This window comes from Oryx dammah, unplaced genomic scaffold (genome assembly GCF_014754425.2).
Source record: "Oryx dammah isolate SB20612 unplaced genomic scaffold, SCBI_Odam_1.1 HiC_scaffold_21, whole genome shotgun sequence".
Classification (NCBI taxonomy): Eukaryota; Metazoa; Chordata; class Mammalia; order Artiodactyla; family Bovidae; genus Oryx; species Oryx dammah.
The window spans coordinates 53,862,142-53,889,387 of record NW_024070205.1 but is presented as its reverse complement, the minus strand read 5'-3'; the positions used below and the strand labels follow the sequence as shown (position 1 = coordinate 53,889,387).

Genomic DNA, 27,246 nt, shown 5'->3' with positions numbered 1-27,246 from the left:
TTTTGCAGAAAGACATTTATTATTAGAATCACTCTGAAAAAATACAGAATACACATAGATTTTTCTTAAGATAAAAAAATAATACAAATTCTAAGAAATCACAACTGCCTCCAGAAGGCACTCCTTGGTGTGGGGATCTTCTCATGGCCATTAGGGTGGCTAAAGATAAGATCTGAGACACCCTGACATTCTTGGTGGATTTAACTGTTGTGTCAACTCTGTGAGTTAGAGAGGGTCACGCCTACAGATGAGAAAACAAGCCCAGCGAAGGTGTGTAATGTGCTCAAGGCCACACAGCTCGTGAAGCAGAATCAGAAGTCAAACCAAGTTCTGGGTCCAGGTCCAATTTCTTTCTGCAACAGCCTGAGTGGTCGATAAATGAAGTATGGGGGAAAATAAAGCTGAAATAGGCTGGTGCGAAATCACAAAGGTTCTTGAAAGCCAGGTTGAAATAAAGGTTGCAAGCCAAAAAGAATGTCCATGGCCCACTAGGGTTAGATCCAAGAGTTGAGAAGAAGTGAGGCAATATGGCCCCAGGAGATCTAGTCATTCTCATCCTGGCTTCTTTGGGGCCACTCTGATCCCTGAGACTGGGCATGACCTGTACTGAGCAATGGCGTTGTCCTCATGGTAATAGTAGGAACCATGCCTCTTTTTCTGTTTGTTTTCTATTTAGTGTTGTTGTGCTAGGCCCTCAGAATCACTGACCAGCCCCTTTCTGGAAATGAATGCTAGAGAAAGGGTGTTGGCCATCTGTAACTTCTCCCAAGGTGCCCTTGCCACGCAGAGGATATATCCTACAGTTGATGCAATGGGAGAGATCAGTGTTACTGGTTCTGAAAGGAAATCAATGCAGAGTAAGAACTGCTGGGGGCAGTTGCAATTTTCTAGATCTATTACTTTCCATTTGGACAGTGGCAAGACAAAACATTGTGTTGCTATGAAAGTCAAAGAGATTTATGTTCTTTTCATTGTAGGAAAACAACAACTCCATAAAGGACCCCCAAATGGCAACTTAAGGGCTTTCTAGGTGGCTCAGTGGTAAAGACTCTGCCTGCTAATACAAGAGACACAGGAGACTCGGGTTCAATCCCTGGGTCATGAAGATCCCCTGGAGGAGGAAATGGCAAGCCACTCCAGTATTCTTGCCTAAGAAATCCCATGAACAGAGGCGCCTGGTGGGCTACAGTCCATGGGGTTGCAAAGAGTGGGACATGACTTGAGCAACTGAACACAAAGGCAGGAAAATGGTAACTGGTGGACATAAAAGGTACAGAGTTATCTGTGGCTTGCAGTAAGTGGAAACTGCTCCTTTGCCTAGGAGATGGTGGTTACACTTTGCAGCTGAATAGCACTGTCTTTCTTCCTTTCCTTTTCTTTCTTTAGAATGCATTGAGAGAGTTTATTGAGAAACCAGTCAACATCCTGGAGATCCTCAGGCCACCTCAAGTACTGCCGTTTCTGGACGAACCCTCTGATGGACTGATGCTTCATCAAATGGAACTGGGACAGGGACCCCACCACCACCATGATGAGGGCGCCATTGAGGTCAGCTAAGCACCTGCTCTGGGCGTAACTGAAGGCTTCGAGGCACCACCCGTCTCTAAGGAAGTGTCTGCTCACGAGACAGACAATCTTTCTGCTGCTCCACACGGCATCCTGGATGTTGGCGATGTGGTTTTCCCCGGGCATAAAGTCTCTTTCTTCAAAGCACAGGTTAAATCTGTTTTGGCTGCTGTACTGGACATCCAGGTGTTTGAGCAAAGCATTCTGCACCCATTCAAAGTCTTTGCTACTGAAGCACAAATAGGCATCGTATTTGTACGTATCTGATTCTCTTCCCTTGATGGGGTCCTTGAACAGCAGACTCTGGGCTTTCTTATAACAGATGAAACAAAACCCCCGGAACTTTGTAACTGTGAGGATGACCACGAGGAACAGAGTTAAGGTGACAGTGAGCAAGATGAAAAGGGAAAACCTGAGGGACTCTAAGAATTCTTCTTCTTCGCAACCTTCTGTGGAAAGACTGTAAATGGAAACCCCAGCCAGAGAGTTTGGGTACATGCAGTACATGTCTGCTGGAGACCCAGATATTGTGATATTGGTTTGATTGACCCAATGGATAAAAGCACTAAGTTCACAATCACAGATGAATTTGTTATGAGTTATGTCCATGGCACTCAGTGATGCAAATACATTAGGATCAGGAGAGAGGAGCTGGTTTCCAGATAAATCCAGGATCTCTAAGTTAGCAGGTAAGTCGCCAGGAGAAAGAACAGTCAGCCTGTTGTCCCTGAGGCTGAGTCCCCTCAGTGCCGTCAGATGATGAAATACTCCTGGTGGAAGGAAATTCAGGTAGTTTTTATTCAGATAGAGGACTTGGAGATGAGAAAGCCCCTTAAAAATATCCCAGCATGACTCAGTTTCCCAGGCAAGTTGCAACATATTTTCTCCAAGGAAAAGCTTTTCTAGGCTGGGATTCTCTGAAGGGGCATGGTTTTGCTGACAAAAAGAAAAGCGATTTTGATTTAAAATGAGAATCTGGAGATGAGGTACCTGGAGAAGGAAGTAGAGATCATTCAGATTTTCTAGCCTATTCTCTGATAATTGGATCAAATTGGCTGTAAGTGGGATGTTTGGCAAAGTCACCAGCTTATTGCCACCCAAGAAGATATTAGGAATGCTTGGAAGAAAATAAATTGTTTTAAGAGCATTATCCCGGAGGTCCAAGGTATTTAATTTCCCCAGGAATTTGAATGTTTTGTCCTGAATGATCCCAATGTGATTCTTCTGCAGGTCAATATAGACTACCTTAGGTAGTCCATCGAAATCATGATTATATAATTCCCCAAGAAGGTTATATGATATATTGAGAACTTGGAGGTTGTTGAGTCCATAAAACGCATTCCTCGAAATACTGTTTATCTTGTTGTAGGCGAGGTTTAGGACCTTCAGCTCCTGGAGCGTCTCAAAGACTCGGAAGTTCAGGGAGAAGATATACCCATGTGAAATGTCCAGCTGTATCATCGAGCTCCTGGCTAGCCCAGCAAAGGTGTGCTGGTCAGGATCCTTCAGGTTGGAGAAGCCAAATGAAGAACCCATAATGTGATGGGTAAGAACCAAAGAGAAAATCTGGCTCCCATTGATGGCACTGCTGAAGTTTCTCATGATGTCCACCCCCCAGCCATTTCCAGAAACATCTAGGGTTTCCAGGACCATGTTTCTGAATGGGTTCAGACACTTCTTCCAGTCCACTGAGACCCTGCTGTACAAGTGGTTATCAGCAAGGCTTAAGAAGGAGAGTGTTTTCCCTTGGAGGGGTTTGAACTCCTGCTCACATACAATAGGTATTTGGTTGAGGGAAAAATCAATGGACTTCAAGGAATTCAGTTCCTGGAATGAGGGATGAAGGTAAAGACTCTGAATTTGATTTTTGGATAGGTCCAAGCGAGTCAAAGATGCCAAATTTCTGAAATAACCATCTTTTAATACAGCATCGGAGAGACCACAGAAAAACAGTCGCAGTTCAGTGAGGTGAGGCAGTCCCTGAAAAGCGTCTGGATGCAAGAAGTCTATCCGACTTCCACCCAGGTCCAGGATCCTGAGATTGGGCAGGTTTCGGAAGGCTTCTCTGTAAATGGTCAAGGGGGTAAACTGAGTTCCCAGCTCCAGCAGCTGCAACTGCTCCAGGAAGGGGAAGGATGTGGTTCTGACTGTCCTGATAAAGTTGAAGCTGAGCAGGAGGCTCTTGGTGGTGTTGGGGACCTGGGGCACTTGGGTGAGGTTGCAGGAAAGATAGAGGGCTCTCCAACCATTGAAGAAGCAGGAAGAAATTCCAAGTGCAGGACTGGTCAGGAGTACGACTCCAAAGAGAAGGTCAAGGCAGTCTCCCATGATCCTATGGAGAAGAAGGGAGAGTGAAGACACAGACATCTAAGCTCAAGGCACTGAGCAACAGCCTTGAGGGTGCTTAGGGCCTGGGGGACCCCTCTGTGATGTGGTTGCTTCTTAGACCCTGTGTTCCTCTGGGTCCGTGGCCATGCCTATTGTGTGGTGTAGACAGAACCTTTCTCTCTTTTTATCTACTATGTTGCATTTTTCTACATAGCAAGCGTGGTTGTTAAGTACTTCAGAAATACTTTATTTAATCTTTGTGATAACTTGGCATTCATTCATAACACTGTGAATTCATTCATTCAAGATTTGCTGATGGAAGTTGGAGAAAACATTAGGAAGAGATATATTTGAACTTCACCCCAGCCAGGGACCCCATTCCTATCCCAAGTCCCAAGGCAGCCTCTGCTGAGGAGAGGAAAATAAATCCACTGATTTTTCTTTCCCCTCTAATCTGCCAAAGATACTAAGTCCTCTCTTTTTATCCATCCTCACTTCCTACACAGTACAGCTCGTCATGTAAAAATTGGGTACACCATTTTTCAGTTTAATAAGGATCTACTAAGCACCAACTGCATGCCTGGCACTTGTGGGACCATGTGAGCGTACAACTAAACAAAAACCAGACCCCTACCTAGTCCAACAGGTAAATTCACTGTCTGTCTGGGTTCAGCATTTGCTTGTACACAGCGGCAAAAGGCGCCAAATGAAGGTGTCCGGTTATGTTCTCAGTGCTGTGCTGGGAGCTGTGAGGGTACAGAGGGTGCACGAGGGCCTCTCCGAGAGCTTCACCCCTACCCACTGGCATGGCACCTCAGCTTGTGCTATGTGTAGTATCAGAAGGCCTCTGTTGGAAGGTAAGGAAAGAGCTACATGGCTCAGAGGGCAGAGTGAGGAGGAGAGTAAAGAAAGAAACAAAAGAGGGCACTGGTTTATGAAAACATGCCCGGTTCAGTTTCCAGATCCGGGTAGACAGCATGAAGAGGCCATGGCACCAGAGCAGGTGCCGGCCCTGGATCACCTGCAGGCTCTGAAGAGGCTTCGTTGTGTTGGGGGTGATTTGTGGTAGGGTTTCCACAGCACCTTGGAGGCTCTGACACACAGTTTACAGCTGATCAGAAGGAGACATCAACTCCTGAGTTGACCCAAAGCATCAAAAGCAGGCCACATTAGCAATAGGACAGCAAGACTTCCCTGGTGGTCCCGTGGTTAGGAATCCGCCTGCCAGAGCAGGAGATGGGTTTCATCCCTGGTCCAGGAAGATCCCACGTGCTGTGGGGCAACTAAGCCCGTGTGCCACAACGACTGAATTCACATGCAGCAACAAGGATCCAAGGCAGCCAAAAATAAATAAATTCATTAAATTAAAAGAAAAGAGTTGGGGGAGGGCATGGTATACTTGTGTATACCATAGGTGAAAAAAAACCATTGCCATTTCACATTTGAAATTAAGCAATTTCCAGTTGGTAGTAATTAAATATAACCTACTATTAAGAAAAACCCAAAACCAGGCACTTAAGAATCATAGGAAAAAGCTTGATGAGAGTGTTTATCAAGGCTCTTAATTTCTCTGCCATTTCCACCCATGGCCTCAGGATAACAACAGCAGAATCACCTTTGTTCTCTGAAATGTCACCCTCATGTTAGCAAGTCATGTCAGTTTTACCTCCCAAGCCTACTCTGTTCAAGCTCCTATCTCTTGAGAGTTCTCACTGATCTCTCTTATTTCCAGTCTTACCCTCCGTTTCCCAAACAGCAGCCAGGGTGTTCTTTCAGAAACATAACCCAGAAGATACCACGCCTCCACACAGACCCCTTTCCTCCTCCTCCCACTGCTCTGGGAATAAAATCCTGCAAAGACTTCCTTCATCTGGTTCTTGCCTGTCTCTGCCACACACCCATCCTCAATAACTTACTCAATTAATTTTCGCCGAGCATCTGCGTCTGGCACTGTTTTAGTGGTGAATACAATAGATAAGCCTGAACTTTCACTCTCCAAAAATGCACATTTGCAACATAAACCAAATTTTGTACCTGAGTTCAGAGGGTTCACTGTTCTCCTGAAGGCTACCCCTTTCAATCTCATGAGGAAAACCCTTGGTTTACATATAACAACCACCAGGTTTTACGTTCTAGAACAGGGCTTGGGAAACTTTTTCTGTAAAGGGCCAAATGGTGAATATTTTAGGCTTTGCAGTCCAAATACCATAGTTTGTTAACCTCTGTTTTAGAAGAAAAGAGAACGGAGACTTTGATTTCACCAATGAGGATTTTAAATGACTGCAAGATAAATGTGTTCTGATACTGAACTGATATTTGCAGGAAAGAACTATCTTGGCCCCCAAGCTGCTGACAGTTTTACGGCTGTTGTTTTATTCAAACCTCAGAATGAATTCTTGTCTTATGTAACCTGACAGAAAAATCCTTGCAGAGACATGGGAGTGAGAATACCAGTTCAGAATAACAGAGTTAAGATGTCTAGTTTCAATTCTGTCTTTTTACGGACCACTCAGGGCTGGCCTCCAAATGTTGACACTGTACTAGGCAGCTTGACCTTGAATTCATGGTAACAACAAGTGAAAGAAAGTCCCAGACAACACATGTTCAATACACTGAATTTTCAAGTCTATAACAGGGAAGCTAAAATTAAACAGTAAGATAGATAAGGCCAGTTGAACAAACAGATATTAAAGAAAATCATTTGGGTTCATGTCATGCTACAAAGACATACTACAGACCTACCTTCTTATGAAATACAGCAAAGTGTGAAATAGCTACATCTTCATCTCAGAAGCAGACTTCTACAGGTCAGCTGGCAGGACACATGAGGAGAGGAGCCAGGTGACCTGGTGAGCCAACAGGAGTCTGGAGGGGTTATTCAGGAAGACAGAAGCTAGGAAGAGGGACCATCCCAGGAAGGGGTGTCCTGGAATGAGAACCAGGATCCAAAATGGGTTGAAATAAATACGAATGAACACTGGTAGAGGGCAAATCTAGTTTCAAGGTGAAAGCCAGGCCATGGAATTGTTTCAGGCCAAATGTCAGAAAGATGAGCGCTTCCAGAGTGAAGGCAGGCTGTGAGACAGGGTGGGCAGTGGGTGTGGACTTGGGGAACCCAAGAAGAAATACACTGAAAGTCCAAACCCTAAGAGGGTTGAAGCCAAAGGGAGCAAGAGGGATGAGAGTGTGCTGGGGTAAGGCCCGGAAGAAGCCTGTGCCAGACAGGGCTCATTGCTTCTTGATCCCAGAGCAGCTGGTTGCTGGCAGCAGCTTCCGACCCCGCAGAGGAGGGCGCCACCCGGGGGTGTCTGGAGTGAGTTCTCAGCGGCAGCAGATAGAGTGGCCTGGCAGTGTGCTCCTAAACTATTAGTAAAAAGATGGTGAGAATCGACGTGTACTGACACTGTTAGTTCCGCCATCAGGTGATATACTGAGTCCTTCCTAAAAATCACTCAGCTATGCAAAATCACACAATAAAACCACAGGATTTCTGGGGGAAAAGAGGGCAGCATACAGCATGCAAAGCCTTTATCAGCAGCACCTAAAAAAACCAATGAAAATGGTAGCACCGTTTTATACATGTGTGTGGATAAGAAATACACACACACACACTGCAAGAAATATCCCTTTCCTTGAAAAAGGCCTGAGGGTTGCCGCTTGGGAGCTACTGTGAGGTGCTGGAAGGAGGGGGGCTATTTGGTATCAGGAGAAGTGGAACACCAGTTGGGGATGGGTGTCGGCTCAAAAGACCCACAGAGTGTGAAGGTCACTGGCAGATTTCTGAGATCTTTTTCCTCATCATATGTAGGTTGGTTCGGCTGTGTCGTTTTCTCCATGAAAGCTTAAGAAACGGCAGATAAGCAAATGCAAATTTCACGTTCACTAATATGTTCGTGTTGTTCCCTAATATATGAGTAATCTTCCCTAATACAGCAATACTGTTCCTTAAGATGTCAGTCGTGTTGGAACAAAGTTGTTATTTCACAGCAAGCATTATAACGGAACACCCGGTTCTCATTCAAGGCTAACAGTTCAAATTAAGAGTCGGACAAAAGGAGGTTTCATATATGAGCTACCCTCTGCACCTGTGTGATGGAGTCTAGAGAACTTGTGGGGCTGGCTCAGGAATCAGCTCTGGGGACCGGTGCAGACTTGGGTGCCAAAGGGCTCAGAACCTTGGGCAGAGAGTGTCACCTCCAGCAGCCTCGGCAGGTTCCTGTCTCAGTGGGAGACTGAATGCAAGGAGCCGTCCTCAACTCTGGTGACATATGAGAATCACCTGAAGAGGTTCAAGCACTGAAGCTCAGGCTTCCCATAGACCAGTTAAAAGAGACTCTCAGGGTGTGTACTCTTAACAAGTAACTGAATTTTGTACACACCCAAATTTTAGAATCACTGGTATAAACCCATGGTTCTCTAACCTGGCCATACATCGGAACCACTGGGGGAGTTAAAATAAAATACAGGAACTGGGTCCCATCTATGGGTGATTTGGTTGGTCTAGGGTGTGGCCAGGGCATACTGAGTTGTCAAATCTCTCCTGATGATTCCAGTTTCAGAAGGTCGGCTCACATGGCTGCAAGTTTGATGGTACCTTAGAACCGGTACAGGTATTTGCACACCACACTCATAACACCATTATGCACAACAGCCAGCAGGTAGGAATGACCCAAATGTCCACTGATAGATGAGAAGATAATGTGGTACATCCATAAAATGGAATATTACTAAAAAAAGAGGAAAAGCTGGCACACGCTTCAACAACTTGTGTGAACCTTAAAGATACTCTCCATGAAATAAGTGAATCACAAAAGACACATACTGTTTGATTCCACTTATATGAGGGACTTAGCCACATTCAGACAGACAAAAAGTGAATACACGTTTCCAGGTGTTGGAGGGAGGGGTGAAGAATTATGGTTTTGTAGGTTCAGAGTTTCTGTTTGCAATGATGAGAAATTTCTGGAGATGAATGCTCAGTCGTGTACAACTCTTTGTGTAGCCCACCAGGCTCCTCCGTCCATGGGATTCTCCAGGCAAGAATACTGGAGTGGGTTGCGATTCCCTTCTCCAGGGGACCTTCCCGAAACAGGGATCGAACGCCGGGTCTCCCGCATTGCAGGCAGACGCTTTACTGTGTGAGCCACCATCTACAGTATGAATGTTCTTAATGTCAAGTATGGGGCTTCCCTGGTGGCTCAGCAGTAAAGAATCTGCCTGCAATGCAAGAGCTGCAGGAGAGGTGGTTTCGATCCCTGCATCAGGAAGATTCCCTGGAGGAGGGCATGGCAACCCACTTCAGTATTCTTGCCTGGAGAATCCATGGACAGAGGAGCCTAACTGGCTACAGTCCATGGGGTTGCAAACAGTCAGACATGACTGAAGTGACTTAGCAAGCAGGCACAGTGTCAAGTATATTTGACCACAATCAGAAAACAAAATTAAAGAGAAAAAAGCAATACCACCACTCCTAGAGTCTGACTCCTGGAGATTCAGCTGGATGGGTCTCATGGAGCTGGGGAAGAGCATTTTATCACCATATCCCAGATACTTTGAGGAGAGTGGTCCTCAGGCCACGCTCTGAGAAACCCTGGTCTAAAGGACCCCCTCCAAGTCAGAAACCGCATGCTTTTCTTAGAGAAAGAGGGCTGGAAAGAAATTCAGAGGGCTGTTGAGAATTGGGTTTTTATTACTGAGGCTCACTTGTGTCCAGGGCTCTGAGGGGTAACAGGAGCAGCTCGATCAATGCAGGCCTCAATACTCCTGCCAAACACTGTTAATTAAGATAATGAGACCAGAGGGAGAAGGGCCACAGCCCTTTTCTCTGAGTTGAATTCATTTAGCTTTAATCCCAGCCGTCAGCAGAGCGGGTTCCCTTTCTTGACTTAATTGCCTGACCAGCAGAGCCACTGGCCTCGGAGTGGGTGAGTTACCAGCCTTGGTGTCTCTGCGGGAAGCAGGGAAGCCTACCCAGGGGTGTCTCTGCTCCCTGGGCACCACAGTTGGCTGGCAAATCCTGCTGGCCTGGGCCAGGACTGCTCCTGTGCTAATTTAATACTTGGTTCTTAATAAATAATACTCATAATGGGCTCTTTGGCTGCACCTGGGATTCCGAGCTTGGCCTCAAGGCTGGAGAGAGGACGTTTCTCCTGGCAGGTGGTGGCCCACATCTGGCAGGAGGCCGGGGCACTGGGCATGGAGAACCAATCGCTGTCTGAGCAAAACAGTTAATTCATTTCCAAATGGGTGCTGGGGAGGGTTTCTCCCAGGTTCATAGAACAATAAAAATCGTGGACCGAGTCCACATGGGGAGACATTCAAGTTCATTCTCGGGAAAAGGCTCAAGGCCAGTGGACACGGTGATCTTCCCAGGGCAAACGTGCTCTCCAGATGCAGGACACAGCATCACGTCATCGGAACAAGCCAGCAAATGAGGACTCTGGAGCCAGCAGTGTCGCCAGGGCCATGGTCCTTCCAGACCAGCATTCTGCCTCTGACAGCAGTTCCAATAAAATGCATGGGTGACTGCTTTGCTGTGAACCTCAGCGTTTGCTCCCCAGATACAAATCCAGCTTTCACACAAACCACCATAACTTTGAGGCTCTTCCCGAGTGACTTCTTTTTCACTCAACACCACCTCTTCTCATGGGACCAGCTGCTGTATTGAGAATCTGTGCTGGTCCTGGAGTCACTCTTCCCAGGCCAAACCCCTGCTCTGTGCTGGTCACTGCTGGATCTTGGGGGTCCTCTGCCTGCCAAGGTCTCACCGTCTGTAGAGACTCTAGAGCAGTGATGCCCAAGAGGTGTCCTTGCACCAGCAGCATCAGTGCTACCTGGCCCCCCTCCCCTACCTCCTGAATCAGAAGCTCTGGGGCATGGCCTGGCAGGCTGTTCTATCAAGCCCTCTGGGTGGTTCTGACGCACATTCACACCTGAGAACCACTGGACTCGAGTCTGGAGGGAGGAAAGAAGTATATCCTAATAACTACAATACCACAGAGTGGATACCTTTGCCTACACGCTCATGCCCACAGAGCTCTGAGCTTCCTCCCTTTCTGCATCCTCCCAAGTCTTTGCATGCTCAGTTGCTTTAGTCGTGTCTGACTCTTCGCAATCCTATGGACTGTAGCAGTTCAGTCTCCTCTGTCCATGGGATTCTCCAGGCGAGAATACTGGAGTGGGTTGCCATGCCCTCTTCTAGGGGATCTTCCCAACCCAACCCAATTGAACCGGCATCTCCTGCATTGCAGATGGATTCTTTACCCACTGAGCTACCTGAGAAGGTACGATTATACACATGAGAAAACTAAGGCCCAGAGAAGTTAAGTAGCTTACTTAAGGCCACACAGCTCTGACTCCGCTCTAAACCTAGTGCCTCCGGTGTGGCTGCACAAGGAGGTCAGTGTGGGAGTACTGTTGCAGCCCACCTCTGGGTCTTCATCTGCGGGTCTGTGGTCACTTCCTCTTGGTCACAAAGGGATGGGCTCCTGGGGAAAGGTGAACTTCTCAGCCCTTCACCCCCTTCAGCTCCAAGTGAAGGTCCACCTCACCCCACAGTCACTCCTTCCCGAGATGACCCCTTTGAAAATGCTGAGTTATCGCCCACGCTCTCAGCATGACCCTGCACCTTCCAGGTCTCCTGGGCCCTTCCCTCCACTAGGCTGACTCTCTGATGGCCTCCTGATCCCTCTCAAACCTTCTCTGCTCTTCAAATGCATCTGCCCTTTCCACCTCCCCATCATTCTACACCCCACGGACCTTCTCTTCAGACCCTCTGCCAACACCTTCAACCCGGATGCCTCCTTGCTCTTCTCTCCCATCTGTCTACACCGGCTGCCTGCCTGCTGCATGCCTACACCCAGTGGCTATAGTTCTGTTGGGAGGAACCACACTGGTGCTCACACAAATGCGCAGAATCCAACCGTGCAGTCACCCTCTCTCCTACCCCCAGGGGTGATTGCAAACCTCTGTTGGTTCCCCTGCCCATCCTGCCTGGCCTTGGCCCTCTCAGAAGCCACTGAAACCTTGCTTCTTATTTCTAGGAGAAAAAGGCCTGGCTCCCTTTGTCTTTGTAAACTATTTTCTTTCTAAAAAATTATTTATTTACGGCTGCACTGGGTCTTCACTGTGGCACACAGGCGCTCTCTAGTTGCAGCGAGTGGGGGCTGCTCTCCGTCGTGGGGCACAGGCTTCTCTCTGCAGTGGCTTCTCTTGTTGTGGAGCACGGGCTCCAGGGCACACAGGCGTCAATAGCTGCGGTGCATGGGCTTAGCTGCTCCACAGCATGTGGGATCTGCCCGGATCAGGGGTCAAATTCGTGCCTCCTGCACTGGCAGGAGGATTCTTATCTACTGAGCCTCCAGGGAAGTCCAGGAAGGCCTGGCTCTTGACCTGTCATGTGCTGCAGCCACCCAGGGACTCCCTGTGTCCCCCAGCAAGGCCCACCGGGGGGCTCAAGGCCCATCCGGGTGGGAGCACCACGCAAAGCCACTGGGAGGTGGGCTTTGGCGTGCAGAGAGCGTGGTGGGTCTGAAGCAAAGCCCGCTCAGGCTGGTGCAGCCAGAGAGGGAGGCTCGCTTGTGCATACCTGGGTGCAAAAGGTGCTCCACTGGCAGGCCCTGGCAGTTCATTCATGCAAACAAAAAGGAAAGTGTGCTACCCACCCACCCTTTTCCTTAGACCCATTACACGCCTGAGCAGAGACAGTCAGGAGCAGCTTCCGTGGCCATCATGGATTAACACAGCAGGGCAAAGCCTGGTAACTGATGACTGTTCTCCAAAGAGGAAGCAGAAAATCAGTGGAGTGGGTCTCTATGCGCTGGTGTGCCCTTGGAGAATGGTTTACTGACTTGCTGGCACCTGGAGTCTCCTTAGGGTCTGTTTGCATCTCTCTGTCACATGATGCCTTGATACAAAGCTGGTCTTGTACGTCTAGCCCAGCAAGAAACTTCCCTTTCATGTGTCATGGGGTGGCAGGGGAGATCACGAGAGACTCAGTCAAATGCCTTGCTGTATTCCCAGGGCTGCTGGAAGCTGGTAACGCTGTCAGGATGGAAATGAGCTGAGCCTGATACAACTTGCTGGTCTAGAACCTACGCGTACCTGCAGGGGTTCCCGCCACCCTTCCTCAGAGCTGCAGACCTGAGACCAGATCTCTTCCAGGAGGCTGTCCACATCAGCTGCCAGGCTCACTATACATCTTGTGCTGTGCTCAGTCATGTCTGACTCTGTGACCCCATGGGCAGTAGCCCACCAGGCTCCTCTGTCCATGGGATTATCCTGGCAAGAATACTGGAGGGGGTTGCCATTTCCTCCTCCAGAAGATCTTCCCCACTCAGGAACTGAACCTGTGTCTCCTGCATTGGCAGGCAGATTCTTTACTACTGAGCCACCTGGGAAGCCCTCAAGCTCACTGGTTTGTAGCTTATTTTGTAAATATCTGTTGAATGAATCAATTTGTCACATCATGCCTCTGGGTCCTCCTCTCTCTTCATGACCTGCAGGGCCAGCTACCAGGGTGCTGAGGGCAGGTCTGCGCTCTGGGTTCCTTGGATGGGCTGGTCCAGGTGGGGGAACCTGGGGCCCTTTGGAGCAGCCCCATCTCATCTGCTCTCTCCCATCCTACCTGGGAGTGGTTATCTGTGCTTACAATAGCCTCTGAGAGGGAGCATGCCCCTCCTTCTTCTTCCACCTCTGGACATAGCTTGAAATACCCTCTTGGGCATCTGTAGCATTTCCTCCACGTTCAGAGCACTTGGGGCTGTAGCCTTTCTGATTCATCAAACACAGTGCTCTATTCATCTTTGGTTGTGGACCCTTATTTCCATCTTCAGTACATACGAAACTCTAAAGAGGTGGGTAAAGTCAGATCAGCTTCTTTAATCCTTCACTGAAAGAAGCCTCAAGTACATCAGTGCCGATGGTGGCCAGTCCTGTGATGTTATCTCAGGACACCACCACCAGCATCGATTCCCTTCATTTCCAGCTGTTTGGGTTGCTGCTCCCTCCTGTCCAGGTTGCTGCAGTGACTGACCCCCTACCCACCCCCACAGCAAGTCTTACCCCCAAACCTGCAACTCTCACTCAGCTACACGAGGGAGCTTGTAGGAGGCACGGCTCTGACCAGAAACCTTCTGGTTCCTCCTGACCACAAGGATCAGACTCTTCAGGGGGCAAGACTCCACATGGATTCTAATCTATGCCTGGAATGGCTGATTAGAGGGGTCCCTTAGTGCCTGAATCCTTTCACTGGCCAGAGGGGGAAACTCCAGACAATCTACCTTCTGGCTTTTCTAGTCTTGCCTGGGCTCCAGGGATAACTTGCCTTCTCCCAGTGTGGCCTCCATCCAACTTCTCTGCTTCTGCTGATCCTGAGCTTGGAGTGCTTGTCCTCATCTCATCTGTTTACCCAACCCCAACTCACCCCTCACAGGCTACCCTAGAGGCCAAGTCTTCCATGAAACAGTTCTCATATTCCCACAAGTGCTTTATCTTCTGCCCTGGTTCTGTGGACGTGTCCACGATGGCATTTTCATCACCTCATTCCTCCTCCAGTCTGCCCATCTCCTGAGGGCAAGGACCCAGTTTTGCTCAAGCAGTACCCCCGAGGCACACAGCACAACTGAAGCACCTGGTGAGCTGTTTCCCATTCATATTCTGAAGGAGGGTGATTTTCATCAGGAGTACTTACCTCCAGTCCCAGCACAAGGGGCTTCTGGTGTGTTCTTATTCTAGAGACATGAGGTCCCTGATTGTTTAAAGGCTTTAGTTCCTAAGACTCTGCCAACCTCCTCGCAGTGAAGATGGTGGTCAGTGTTTTTCTGGTGAATTAGGAGAAAGAGTTTTTGCTTTCCTAAGGGAGAACAGGAAAGCTAATTAGGAGGGAGAAGCAGCGAACATTACGGAGATAGTTTTCTATGCCACACAGCGATTTTTATCTGTGGGGGAATTTAAAACATTCAGTGTGTCCTTGATTAAGTGGAATTGGAAAAGCCTTTTGTAAACTAAGGCATTTGGAACATCAGAGCTGAAGGGACCTGGAGAAATCTCAGGTCCAGTCTCTGGGTCAAGGGGTCGGGTGGGGAGGCTCTCTCCCTTGTCACTCTGTGGAGGGAACTCCACGCTTTCACAATCCACTCCATCTTTATTGTCATGGCGGTGGGGAGGAAACGCCTCCCCTGGACCCAGATGTCCCCTTCAAGACAGTTCTGAGGTCATTTGCCAGGGGCTCACACAAAGGATGAGGATAGTCCATCATCTGCTCCACAGAAAGCAGAGAGCTTGCAGGTTTTTAGGGAAGGAGCTCAGTTTGCCATCAGAGTTTGACGTTTCTAAGCAGTACAACTAGGTAAATTATGGCTGATCTAGGAGACGTTGGGCAATTATTGAGTCTCAGATTTAGGATGAGATGAGTCCTGAAAGTTAAGGATGCCATATAGTTCTTTTCACTGTTTTATAGATAAGTAAACTGTGGCTCAGAGGTTAAGTATGTGCTTAAAGTCACATAACCATTGCATTGCAGAGCTAGGATTTGAATCCAGCTGTAAACTTGTCATTTTGATCTTCAAAAAATAAAAATTGTGGACACTGCAAAAGAGATACAGAGCCTCCAAAGATGATTTGCATATGAATCACCCAGAGATCTTGCGGAAGTGCAGATTCTGACTCAAGCTGGTCTGGGGGAGGACCTGAGATTCTGCATTTCTAACAAGCCTCCAGGTAATACTGATAATGCTAGTTCAGTGACCATGAACCCTAAGGACTTGAGAGCTCTATTATGGGCCTCACTGCTCACTACTCAGGCCGCCTCAAACCCCCCAGGAACGATGTATGAACCGGATGCTGCGTGATCACTTTGGAGAAATGGGGACCATACATTCACTCCCAATTCTTCTCAGTCCTGAAGACTGAAGCATCGGATGGTTGCTCGAGGAGGGTTATTTGACGTTTCAGAGGGAAGGAAGCTGGGCAGGTCACATCATTTTACTTGGAGCTTAGCAACTAAGCAACAACAACGAGGAAACAGGAGAGCTTGGGTACCATTTCTCTGGCTCCAGCACAGGCGCCTCTCCTGGAGACCAGCAGGGGGCGCACAAAGGGCGGAGACCGAGGCAGGAGCCCTCCGAGAGCCTCCGGAAAGTCTGGGCGGAGGAATGTGGAGGCCATAATGGCTCGCAACTGAGCCCTGCGGGGAAGTTCCTATTGCTTGCTTAAGCTTAGAGAGCCTGCAAACGCTCCTGGCAGGCTGGCCATTCCTGGAACATAGGGAGAGGAGGCTGCGACTGAATTTCAAAATAGGAGTGTGATGTATTTTCCTTTCTAGCACGGACTTTAGAAGGAATTATCCACCCTCACTCCCACCCCCACATCCTTTGAGATTCTGAATCTGTTGGGCAGTGTACACGGTTTTGATTTGCGGGGAAAGGTCAAAATGACAACTAAGTGTGTAGCTGGATTCAAATCCTAGCTCCAAAATTTAATGGATGTGTGACCTCAAGGAAGTGCTTAACCTCTCTGATCACCAACTTAATCATCTATACAATGGCAACAATAACAGTTTCTCCTTCCCCAGGGAAGCATATTCAGCGGCTTCTGAGGAGACTCTAGTGCCCGCCCAGAGAACCAGTTATTGATGCATAATCCTCTAATATTTCTTGCTTCTTTAGTAGACAGACAGCATTTATCCAACTGCACCTCACCGAAAATGTATTCCTTTTGGAAGCCACTCAAGGGAAACAGGGAGAGAAGGAAACAGAATTTCTTAGTACACTGGCGTGATTTGGTGTTTCCCTTTTCTGCACTCATGGGAAATTAATGCAAAAGCTTTCCTTATAGTCTTTACTATCTCCAGGTGGTGGTCCCCACAAACCATCCAGAGGCACTGAGACAGGATGAAAACCAAAATGGTTCAGGTATGAAACGGCTTCTCTTCTGTCTGCTCATTATAAACTCTTTAGCACCCAGTTTTAAAGCATCTGACTGCAAAAAATAATTCCATCTGAGCAGTTATTAAAACCTAACAACTAGCATGACACACCTAAAAATCCTTGGGAAAAGAGTTCACCAAGGCATTGACTTCCCTGGTGGCTCAGACGGTAGAGTCTGCCTTCAATACAGGAGACTTGGGTTCAACCCTTGGGTCAGGAAGATCCCCTGTAGAAGGGAATGGCAACACACTCATTGTTGCCTGGAGAATTCCACGGACAGAGGAGCCTGGTGGGCTGCAGTCCACAGGGTTGCAGAGTCTGACACTTAACAGTTATTGACTTAGTTGCCTGTCTTCCTCCGGCAGCACAACATTCTCAATTAGAAAATTAACATATAAGACTGACAGTCTCCCTGAAAGCAACTTAGCTAAGCTCTGAGTGTTCATGGGCAAAATAAACTGCCAAGAAAGATAGGCAGCTGCAAGGTCAGGAGCCTGAGCAGAGGGCGAGCTGGGAAGTCTGATACTGCATCCCCTGAAAGTAATGACACAGACAATCCGCTAAGTGCAGCAAAAATCATTTGGATTGTGATGTAAATTGGAAGCAGTTGGGGAGAGGCATGGTGAAGAGAAACCTTATTAAACTATGATCCCTTAGACACAGAGGATGGAAATGTGAGGAGAGAGTAAAAAACACTTCAGAACTGTCTGGGGAGGGATCTGCAGGCTGTGCTGGGTTAACAAAAGCATCATGAGAAACCTCCCCGGGCTGGTAGAATCAAGCCTGCTCTGCAGCTGAATCAAGCCTGGGCAGAGATAAGGGAAGGGAGAGGGAGGGAGTTGGGCCAGGCAGAGGGGTCCCCCATCTCTGGGCCTGCCGGGGGCAGAGGAGGAAGGATGATTTCACTGGTGGTGCCCCAAGACGGGGAGCAGGACAGGCAGGGCTGGGAAACACACCCCTGTTATAAGGACACATTCTTGCCATGAGCCCGGCATCCAGGGACCTCAGGGAGGTCCGTGGAGTGTGGAAGCAGCCTGGACCAGCTGCCCAAGGGGGGCTGTGTTCCCTGCTGAATGAGGGTGGAGTCAGCAAGAAACTGGGCTCCTCTGCCCTTTGGGTGATTCTTTAAAAGATGCATGAGATCACTAGGCAAGAGCTCTGGGCTAGGAGAGGGGAAAGGTGGTTTCTAGCTCTGCTTTGGCCATCACCTGGGTATCCTTGACAAGTTTAACTTTCCTTGTCCTGTTTTTGTATGTGTTTGATGGGCAGTTTGAACTAGAAGCATGAAAATAGCCTGGAAACCTTCAAATTATCTAGTGAGATTTGCTGAGTGCCATGACAGCCATCACAGACCAGGACACAATCACCTCCCCTACTTTTTGGCAAATTTTTGAATCTATTATAGACAATCTTGAAAATATCTATGGAAAATAATGGTCTTGTGAGAGTCACTCAGTCGTGTCCGACTCTTTGCAACCCCATAGACTATACAGTCCATGGAATTCTCCAGGCCAGAATACAGGAGTGGCTGGCCTTTCCTGCCTCCGGGGGATCTTCCCAACCCAGGGATCTAACCCAGGTCTCCCACATTGCAGGTGGAATCTTTACCAGCTGGGCCACAAGGGATGTACCAATAAAATGGATAAAGAAAATGGATTTACATATATCCGGGGGCTTCCCAGGTGGTGCTAGCGGTAAAGAGCCCACCTACCAAAGCAGAAGATAAGACATATAAGCTGTGGGTTCGATCCCTGGGTTGGGAAGATCTCCTGGAGGAGGCATGGCAACCCACTCTAGTATTCTTGCCTGGAGAACTCCATGGACAGAGGAGCCTGGTGGGCTACGCTCTATGGGGTCTCAAAGAGTTGGACACGACTGAAGGCATAGTCGTGTTGGACACTTAGCAGGCACACACGAATATCCTGGCCTCAAACAGCAACTTTTCCCACCTAGAAATTTACTCTCAGAGGGGACTGCTCCTGTGGCTAGATCATCTTTTAAGAGTAGAAAACTTTTCCCCCCTCCATGTATTTCCATCCCCTGCCCACTTCCATCTTCTACAGTCTCCTGATATCACTGCCCCAGGCTAGGGATATAACAGGACTGTCCTCAGGAGTAACCTGCGGAATCTTCTGGCTTTCATTTCCGAAACAGGGACTTAGGTCCGGGACACAGAGGCTTTTCCAGGAGGTCCTGAGAGGAGTAAAGTCGGAGGGGCAAAGCAGGGAGGTCTGGAAGAAATATGAAAGGAAGAGAGGTCTGGGGGTCCCGGGAGGACAGGACTTTGGCAAGCCCCTAGAGTCTGGCTGGCCAGTCCAAAAGTAGCAGAGACCACCAGGGAGGCGGGGTCAGCAGCCTTCTCAGTGGTAACCTGAGTGGATCAGACTGATGAGCAGGATCCCCCCCAACCCCACCCCGAGCTCTCAGCACTGCATAAGATCTGGAAATCGTGACACCACCCTGGGTGTGTTCTGCTCTTGCCAGCCTGGTGAGACAAAGGCTGCAAACTAATATTAAGTTGATCTCTACAAAATAAAAGGCGGGGCAGTATTTCTTGCACAACTGAGCACGTTACTGATTCATACTCGCAAACCTTGTGTGTGTTGAGAAAGAAAATAAAGTTAGCCTTGGAATACTCTAGAACCAGTTAAGTCTCTGACCATGAACGTCAGAACACAGAAACTTAGGGCTGAAAGTGGTTTTCCATCTTGCCTTCATTATGAAAAGTGTAAGTGAAGTCGCTTAGGCATGTTCGACTCTTTGTGACCCCATGGACTGTAACCTATCAGGCTCCTCCAACCATGGTGTTTTCCAGGCAGGGATGCTGGAGAAGGAAATGCCATTTCCTTCTCCAGGGGATCTTCCTGACCCAAGGATCGAACCCAGGTCTCCTCCACTGCAGGCAGATGCTTTATCATCTGAGCCACTAGGGAAGCCCCAAAGGGTCCACACCCAGGTTCCTGTTGATGTATGGCAGAAACCAACACGATATTGTAAAGCACTTGAAAGTGAAAGTCACTCAGTCATGTCCGACTCTTTGCAACCCCATGGACTATATAGTCTATGGAATTCTCCAGGCCAGAATACTTGAGTAGCTAGCCTTTCCCTTCCCTAGGGGATCTTCCCAACCCAGGGATCGAACCCAGATCTCCCATATTGCAGGCGGATTTATTATGGCCTTCATTATGGCCACCTTCAAATGCTGGCTCAGTTGGCCTGTCTACAGAATAGAGTGGTTATGAGGATTCAATGAGATGACACATATAGGTCATATTTCTGGGTCCCTGGCAGTGTCCTGCACGTGGTAGATATTTATTGATGATTAAATTATTTATGACTAGTAAAGCTAGTCTAACCCACAATGAATAGACAGATAGATAAACGGATTTGATGACCTTGGATAAGTCATGCTGTCAGCAGCACCACGACTAAGAATTCTTCAATAAAGCTGGAATCACAAACATCCATCTACAGTAAAGCATGAGCTGCTCACCCTACTTAATGTAGTGGTTTGAGTACTCTTGCCTAGAGAATCCCATGGATGGAGGAGCCTGGTGGGCTACAGTCCATGGGGTCGCAAAGAGTCAGACACAACTGAGCGACTTCACTTTCTTTTCACTTTAAGTACACAGACCCTGAAGCCAGATACACCCAGTTGAACCCTGCTTCCCCCTCACCACTGTGTCATTGGGTGAGCTCCCTGGGCCTCATTTTTGTCATCAGAAAAATGAGAATAAGAACAAGACCCATCTTACAGGGACTCAGAACAGTGTCTGGCTCAGAGTAAATGCTGTTTGTGTGTCTGCTATTATTACTGGTGTCATGAATTTGTGCACAGTCAAGGAGAAAACATCTGGCCCACACCATTATGAAGCAAAGTCAAGTTTGGGGCACTTGAGATGAGTTTGCCACGGGTCAGGGAGGTGGGTGGGGATGAACTGCTTCCAGGTTGCAACATCATCTCCTTGGATTTGGCAGTACCATGGCTTGGGAGCTTACCCCAAATGAGAGTTCCCTGGGGCAACTGTTGGGGAGCAAGGTTAAATGGAACACAACCAATGTGAGCAGGGCAATTCATCCATATTCCTTAGCATACATGGGCTCTTCCCTCCTGCATGGAACTGTGGTTAGATCTCTTACAAAACAAACAAAACTATCCTTTCTTGACATGACCTCTCCCCACTTCCTGCTGAGAAAAAAATCTATCCTTTTGCCGAGGCCAAATTCCACAGATGTGAGGTCTGAAGACTCCGCCCAATGTTTCCACTGCCCATTAATCAGCCTCTTTTGACCCCACGAGATCTGGCTTTCCTATGGGAGTGCCACTCTCAAAGCTCGCCTCCTTCTCATCTGTTTTGTCTGAATCGCCATTCTTTTTGGCACAGATAGCTTTGGCCACGCATCTCTTCTTGAACTATCTCCCCCCTTGGCTTCTTTGATTTTCTTCTCTCTTTCTGTTTTCCATCAGTTCCTCTCTCCCACCACCACCCCCAGAATATAGGTTCTCCCCAAGACCAGCTTAGTTTCTTCCTGCAGTGATTGCATTCGCTTCCACAAGCTGGACCATCCTCTCTGAGCTCCCTTCACCTCCCTCTAACCCTGATCACATCTGCACTCAAAGTGCACATTTCTGCTGATTAAAGGACATCCCCACTTGGGCATCCTGCAATAACTTTAGATGCAAGAATACCCCAAGGTGACTTAACAATATTTTGGAAAATCCTCCAGAAAGTGGAAACATTTTTGCATGGCACTCAGAGTCATGGAGTGGACCTTCCCTGAGTCCAATTTCCCCCTGCCTCGCAGGATTATATGCCAATCTTCTCTTTTCCTTCTTCATATTGCTCATCACCAAGTCTTACTTTTTTCCTTTCAAACACCTCTCGTGTTGTCCTTGCTTTTAGAATTCCAATCAATGGAAATGGCATAAACAGGCATTGGATGGATGGTTCAGCTTTCTATATCCAATGCCTGTTTATTGAGCACTTTCTCCCAAGAAAGTTGTTAGCTGAGAGGGCTTCATCAAGGACAAACCCAGCCCAAGTGACCTGGGAGCTAAGGGTCAGGAGCAGGAGGCAGCCACAAGAGGGCATGATGCTGTGAGAGGATGTGCTGGCAGGCAGCGAGGCCCAGAGGAGGACATGCAAACCCAGCTTGAGGGACCTCTACACTCAGGGGATCCAGAAGCTGAGTGCTATGGATGGGGAAGGGTAAGCTCTCAACAGCAGTGGGCCTTCCTGGCAGAGGCTGTCAAACAACAGAGTCAAGGAAGCCGGGGCCTGAGTCTGCTGTGATCCAACCGGTTCATAAGATGGAAGTGTAAGTTCAAGGTGTGAACTGGTCGGGGGGGAGGCTGGAGAGGACACCCTGGGGCCAGATCAAGAAGGACGTTGCAGTCTGTTCTGAGCCAGTGGTGGTGGTGGTTTAGTCACTAAGTCATGTCCGACTCTTGTGATTGCATGGACTGTAGACCACCAGGCTCCTCTGTCCATGGGGATTCTCCAGGCAAGAATACTGGAGTGAGCTGTCATTCCCTTCTCCAGGGGATCTTCCCAGGGCTGCTAAGGGCTTTAAGCACTGCCACCGAATTAAACCTGAATTCCTCCACCAAGCTTATCCAGTCTTTAAATTCCCAATAATAGCACTTAACCCACAAGTAAGTGAGGTGCTTCCTGGTGCCCACATATGGCTGAATTTCAATCAGGAATCATTTACTGAGTGCTGTCTGCTATGTGCCAGACACTAAGTGGACTGCTAGATGAGTAAGACACAGCCCAGCCTCAGCTGGTGGGGCAAAACCCCTCAAGCCAACTGGGCAACACAGAGTGCATAGGAATCAGTAGATGTCTGGTCATGGGGCAGTGGAGGGGAAGGAGGAGCCCTCCAACTCTGCCTGAAGTCCAGGGGAGCAGCCAGCCAGGGAAGTCTTCCTTGGGAAAGGTGCTATTTGAGATGCTATTTATGCTTCCCAAACACCAGAGGATTCTGGGGACTTCCCTGATGGGAAATGTTTGTATGTGTGTATGTGTGTGTGTTTGTATACATGAAAAGAACATATGAATGGAGAAGAGGGACTAGCCTGGTGGGTCAGTGGTTAAGACTCTGAGCATCCAATGCAAAGGATGAGAGTTCGATCCCTATTTGGGGAAATAAGATCCCACGTGCCATGCTGTGGCCAAAGAAAAGAGCCAAAAATATGCTCCCCTCTCCCAAACAAAAAGCAGAGGATTCCCCAAAAGAGAGAATCCTGGGCACAGGACAGCAAGTGCAAGGAGAGAGAGGCATACAGAAGAGGCCTGGTCAGAATGGCATGAGAGGTCAGTGTGGAAGAGGGCGCTTGACACTGGCAGGAGGTGGAGCTGGGAAGGAAGGCAGAGAATGTGGACTGCATGGCAGAGGGGAGAGAGAGTGCCTTTGTCTATTCTGAGCTTCAGGGGCTTTTCCCCCTTTGCCTTGCCTGGTGCCTGACCATTGTTTCTAAATGCAGCTGAAGGCTAAGCAGCTCCCAGAGCCTCTCTGCCTTTTCCAGACCACACGGGCTATCTTCTTTGAACCAGCAGACCATGCCACAAAATTTCACTTGATTGCTCTGTTACACAGTGCTGGTTTCTCTCCTCCTCTGAACCTTAAAGCTTCTAAAGGGCAGGAACATTCCCTCAACCAACCTGAGTTGGTCCCATAGAGCTGAGCACACTGTAAGTCATAGCCCCCATATCAGGGAAGGCACTGCAAAAACAGAACTGGGAATTCCCAAAGCTTGAGACCTGGCTGAAGATTTCCATCTGCTTTCTGCATTCTTTCCCACAAAACAAAAAGGGAAACAAACATAGTAGATTCATCATTTCACATTTCAGTGTTTTCTTGCTCTCCGAGTCTGTGAGCAGGAATAGACAAACAGGCCTATTTTGATTTCAGCACTCAGCAACCCAAACTTCCAGAGACAGGGAAATAAACAAAGAAAGCTCTGGGATACAACTTCCTCAGAAGCCTTGCCTCCGTAGAAACAAACCCCCAAAGCTGGCAGGGATGGCTCGGCATTCAAACCACAGACTCTAAAAGATTCTCGATCTACTCAGAGCTCTAATACCCGAGGGAATGGATGATTCTGCGCAGTCATTTAGAACAGGAGCACCAGAAGGCTGATATGCAGGGGTGTGGCCAAAGGGACTGTTAAAATACACTCAGTAACTAGTGTTGGCCTGGTTCCCTCCTCTGGGAACCCTCTGGAATGTCCTCACAATCCCACAACTTGGGGATCAGCATCGAGCACCACAGGCCTTCTCCCAGGTTCCTCTTCCAAGGTTTCCTTTCTGATGGGCTGTGCCCTCCCCAGGTCAGGAGGGAGGGATGTGGGATGCTGGGCACAACGGGAAGCTGCTGGCCACTGCCTTCTGTCCACAAGCACAAGGATGAAGTGAGTCTGAGAGTCCAGGAGTCCTTGGACAGATTGGTCAATACTCAGCCTGGCTGAGTAAATGCAGGGAGAAGTGATCGGATGACACACGCTTGGCCAGGGCCTGGCTGCTCCCCGGGGCAGCCCTCCAACATCAGTGTGTGGTCACTATCAGCCTCTTCCAGGCACTGAGCAAGAGGGCAGCATCCCAGAACGCACCTGGAGACACGATGTGCGCTGGGTCACTGCCCAGCAAGGGCACCTGTCTGAAGGACACTGGGATTACCTGCTTGCTTCTGGGTCCAGGTGCTGGCCAGGTGTTCGAAACACCAGGTGACTACACAGCTAGCCCACTGCAAGGGAAAGCCCCCGCCATCAATTCCCACCCAACACGGCCTCGGCGGACTTCCTGGGACAACACCCCTCCCCCCAGGACAATCCACTAACCCTGGCCTCATCCCTTAAAAAAATATTCCATCTGTGGTTTCCCAGGAGTGTTGCCACTATGCTCTTATCTTCACAAGCAGATTTTTCATTTTAAACTGTTTACCTCAGAGTCTTTGCCAGGCTGTTCTACCTGGTGTTATGGGGGTGGAGATGTGGGGGTTCAAGGCCTTTTGTTGAGCAGCTCAGTAACTTTCTGGGATTTCCAGTGGTCCTTCTGAAGGTGGCTATTTCCCTTTTCTAAGGAAGATAGTGAAGCCACCTGCCCTTCTCAGGGTGGGGACAAAAGTGAAAAGGAGAAAGTCTCATAGCACTGTTCCTAGGTGGAGGTGCAAGTGACTTCCTCACAGCCAAAGTTTCCAGAGTCCCGCTGGCAAGGTATCCATGTGCTCCCCCTTTCTCCTTTCCCCCAGGGATGCCCCTCGAGAAGCCAAGAGCGAGGTCCAGGGAATGGGTCCACGGAATGGGAACCTGGGGCGCAGGAGGAGAGCTGTGAACAACCCAGGACCCCTCTGCCAGTGGAAGAGGCGCCGGGTGGTCACAGGTGGCTGGCTTCCCGCCCCCTGGGGCTCCAGGCCCCCGCCCCGTCCCTGCCGGGCGCCAGCAGCCCTGACCTGCCCTCGTCTGCTGCAGAGCTCTCACCTCCGGGGAAGTCTGCCCGCGCCTCGCACACCTCGGCTCGCTCCTCGCAGTCGCAGAAGCTGAGCCCCACGCGGGGGGCCCCGGAAGACCTCGCCGGCCCCGCCCCCGGGCAGGCCCCGCCCTCCAGGCCGGCTCAGGCCCCGCCCCCGGCCCGGCCCGGCCCCGCCCCCTCAGCCCAGGTAACCTCTTCGTTCTTTCTCTCTGGCGAGCGGCCCTCCTGCTCGAATCTTGAGGCTCCTCGGATGTGTGCCGCAGACCGTGCGGCTGCGGGGACAGGCGAAAGTGTCCGTTCGACGAGGAAGAATATAGCGGAGCCAAGGACTTGGGGGGTCGGGAGGGAGGGACGCAGATGCTGGGTGCGTGCGGCGCCCTGGATCCAGGGAGAGGGGCCGTCTATAAGGGCTGTGGGCGTCTAGGGCTGGGAGACCCGCAGAGCTGCCACCTCTGTAGACTCCCAGAATGTCCCTCGAGATCCTCCGGGGCAGCTTTCGCTTCCCTTTCTCTTCCCATCGCAGAGGGGAGGAGCCCATGCCCGAGGAACTGGAGAAGTGGTTCGGAGACACAGTCAGAAGCTGGCAAGACCATGCCCACTGACTCCGGCTGCAGTGCTCCTTCTATGGAGCCAAACCGCGGGCTAAAAGCGGAACATTTTGATACATTTCAGCCAGAGAGTGCCAGCTAGGAGCTGGCGTGATTTGAGGAAGGAAGCCCGGGGTTGTCTGAAGAACCCAGGAGAAGACAGACCCTTTCTGTCCTGAGAGCAGTGATCCTTCTCTCTTCTTTACCCTCACCTCCTCTGGGGCCAGAACCGGCTCCCCAGAGGCCCGTGCAACCAAACGGTTAAGGAGAGGTGCTGATCAGAAAGTGGTGGAGTGGCTCTCTGGGAGGAAACCCAGTTGGGGGAACAGACGAGTCCCTGTCTTGAGCAGGACTGGGGTGGGGGGAACGTGAGGGTGGGTGCACAAACTGCGCGGGTTGTTGAGTTCCAAACCCCCACTAACGAGGGGAGCTCGGGTGTAATCAGAACAGCTGACTCCCACTCACCGGGGAACTGGGTGATAGGATCGGCAAGGTGTGAAAGATCCGTGTAAAACCCTGGCACTTAATTTCAGCGCAAGGATCTCTGTGTAGACTCTTCCCGGCTCCCGTCCTTGACTGGCAGCCTGAAGTGTGAGTGATAGGTTGTCTCAAGTAGGTCTGAAGGGCCGCTGTGCAGAGCGATGGAGCCGCCTTCCTGTTCAACCCTAACCCCCAGTGGCGCTGCAGAGAGGGAAGCGCGCTCACACTCGGGCTGCCAGGAATGGGTGGGAGGTGCGGTCTGCAACAGCATCCAGTGAGGGCTGAGAGCTGGGAGCCCCAACCGCCAAACCTGATCGGAAACAGGTCAGTTTTTTTTTTTTTTTTTGTTCGTGGAACCGAGAGCACGTGGAAGAGCTTGGTTCACAGCACATTTACCCTGCTTTGTCCTGGTGGAACTGCAAGGCCAGCGGGGGGCCTTGCAAATCGCAGGAGCAAGGGTGCTGGGGATAGATAGGGGAGGAGGGAGAATGTTCCAGGCTGTGAGGTCTCCCCAGGGACAATGAAGCCCTCTCCCCAGGCTGGCACCCGGCTTGGATACTGTTTCCATCCACCTGGCTTCAGGGGACTCATGTCAGGCCTGAAAGGACCCTTACTTCCTGACTACCTGACTGTGTCTTTCGACAGATGCGGTCATTTGAGGGAGATGACAACTTTCACCTGAATGGCCAGGACAGCTTAGGATCTTCTCACATGTGTCCTTTGAAGGCCATCTCTCCCCAGTATGCCAGGGGGTGGGGAAGGTGATTAAAGTCTTTGCTGATTTAATCAGGACTGAGGGCTCTTACTTGCTTTTTTGTCCATTAAAATCCAGAGTGGTACACAGGGTGCTCACAGGCACAGCCCTCTTAGAGGTTCTTGTCACTCCCC

At 49.5% G+C, this 27,246-nt stretch overlaps 1 protein-coding gene across 6 annotated transcripts; it reads right to left on the bottom strand.

Annotated features, from left to right (window-relative positions):
• On the bottom strand, positions 1–25,383 carry TLR5 (toll like receptor 5). 6 transcript variants are annotated; one of them, XM_040263710.1, is made up of 4 exons: positions 25,300–25,383; positions 18,770–19,051; positions 14,585–14,746; positions 1–3,898 (listed from the first exon to the last, which is right to left on the bottom strand). In XM_040263710.1, the coding sequence occupies exon 4, from the start codon at positions 3,892–3,894 to the stop codon at positions 1,318–1,320; it is 2,577 nt and encodes an 858-aa protein (XP_040119644.1). In that variant the 5' UTR covers positions 3,895–3,898; positions 14,585–14,746; positions 18,770–19,051; positions 25,300–25,383; the 3' UTR covers positions 1–1,317. The 6 variants fall into 6 exon arrangements, 5 of the variants coding, with proteins under 5 accessions (XP_040119644.1, XP_040119641.1, XP_040119645.1 ...); XM_040263707.1 differs by lacking the exon at positions 18,770–19,051 and having other exon boundaries at positions 25,300–25,380; XM_040263711.1 differs by lacking the exons at positions 18,770–19,051; positions 25,300–25,383 and adding an exon at positions 15,934–16,340.
• Positions 25,384–27,246: the final 1,863 nt, after the last annotated feature.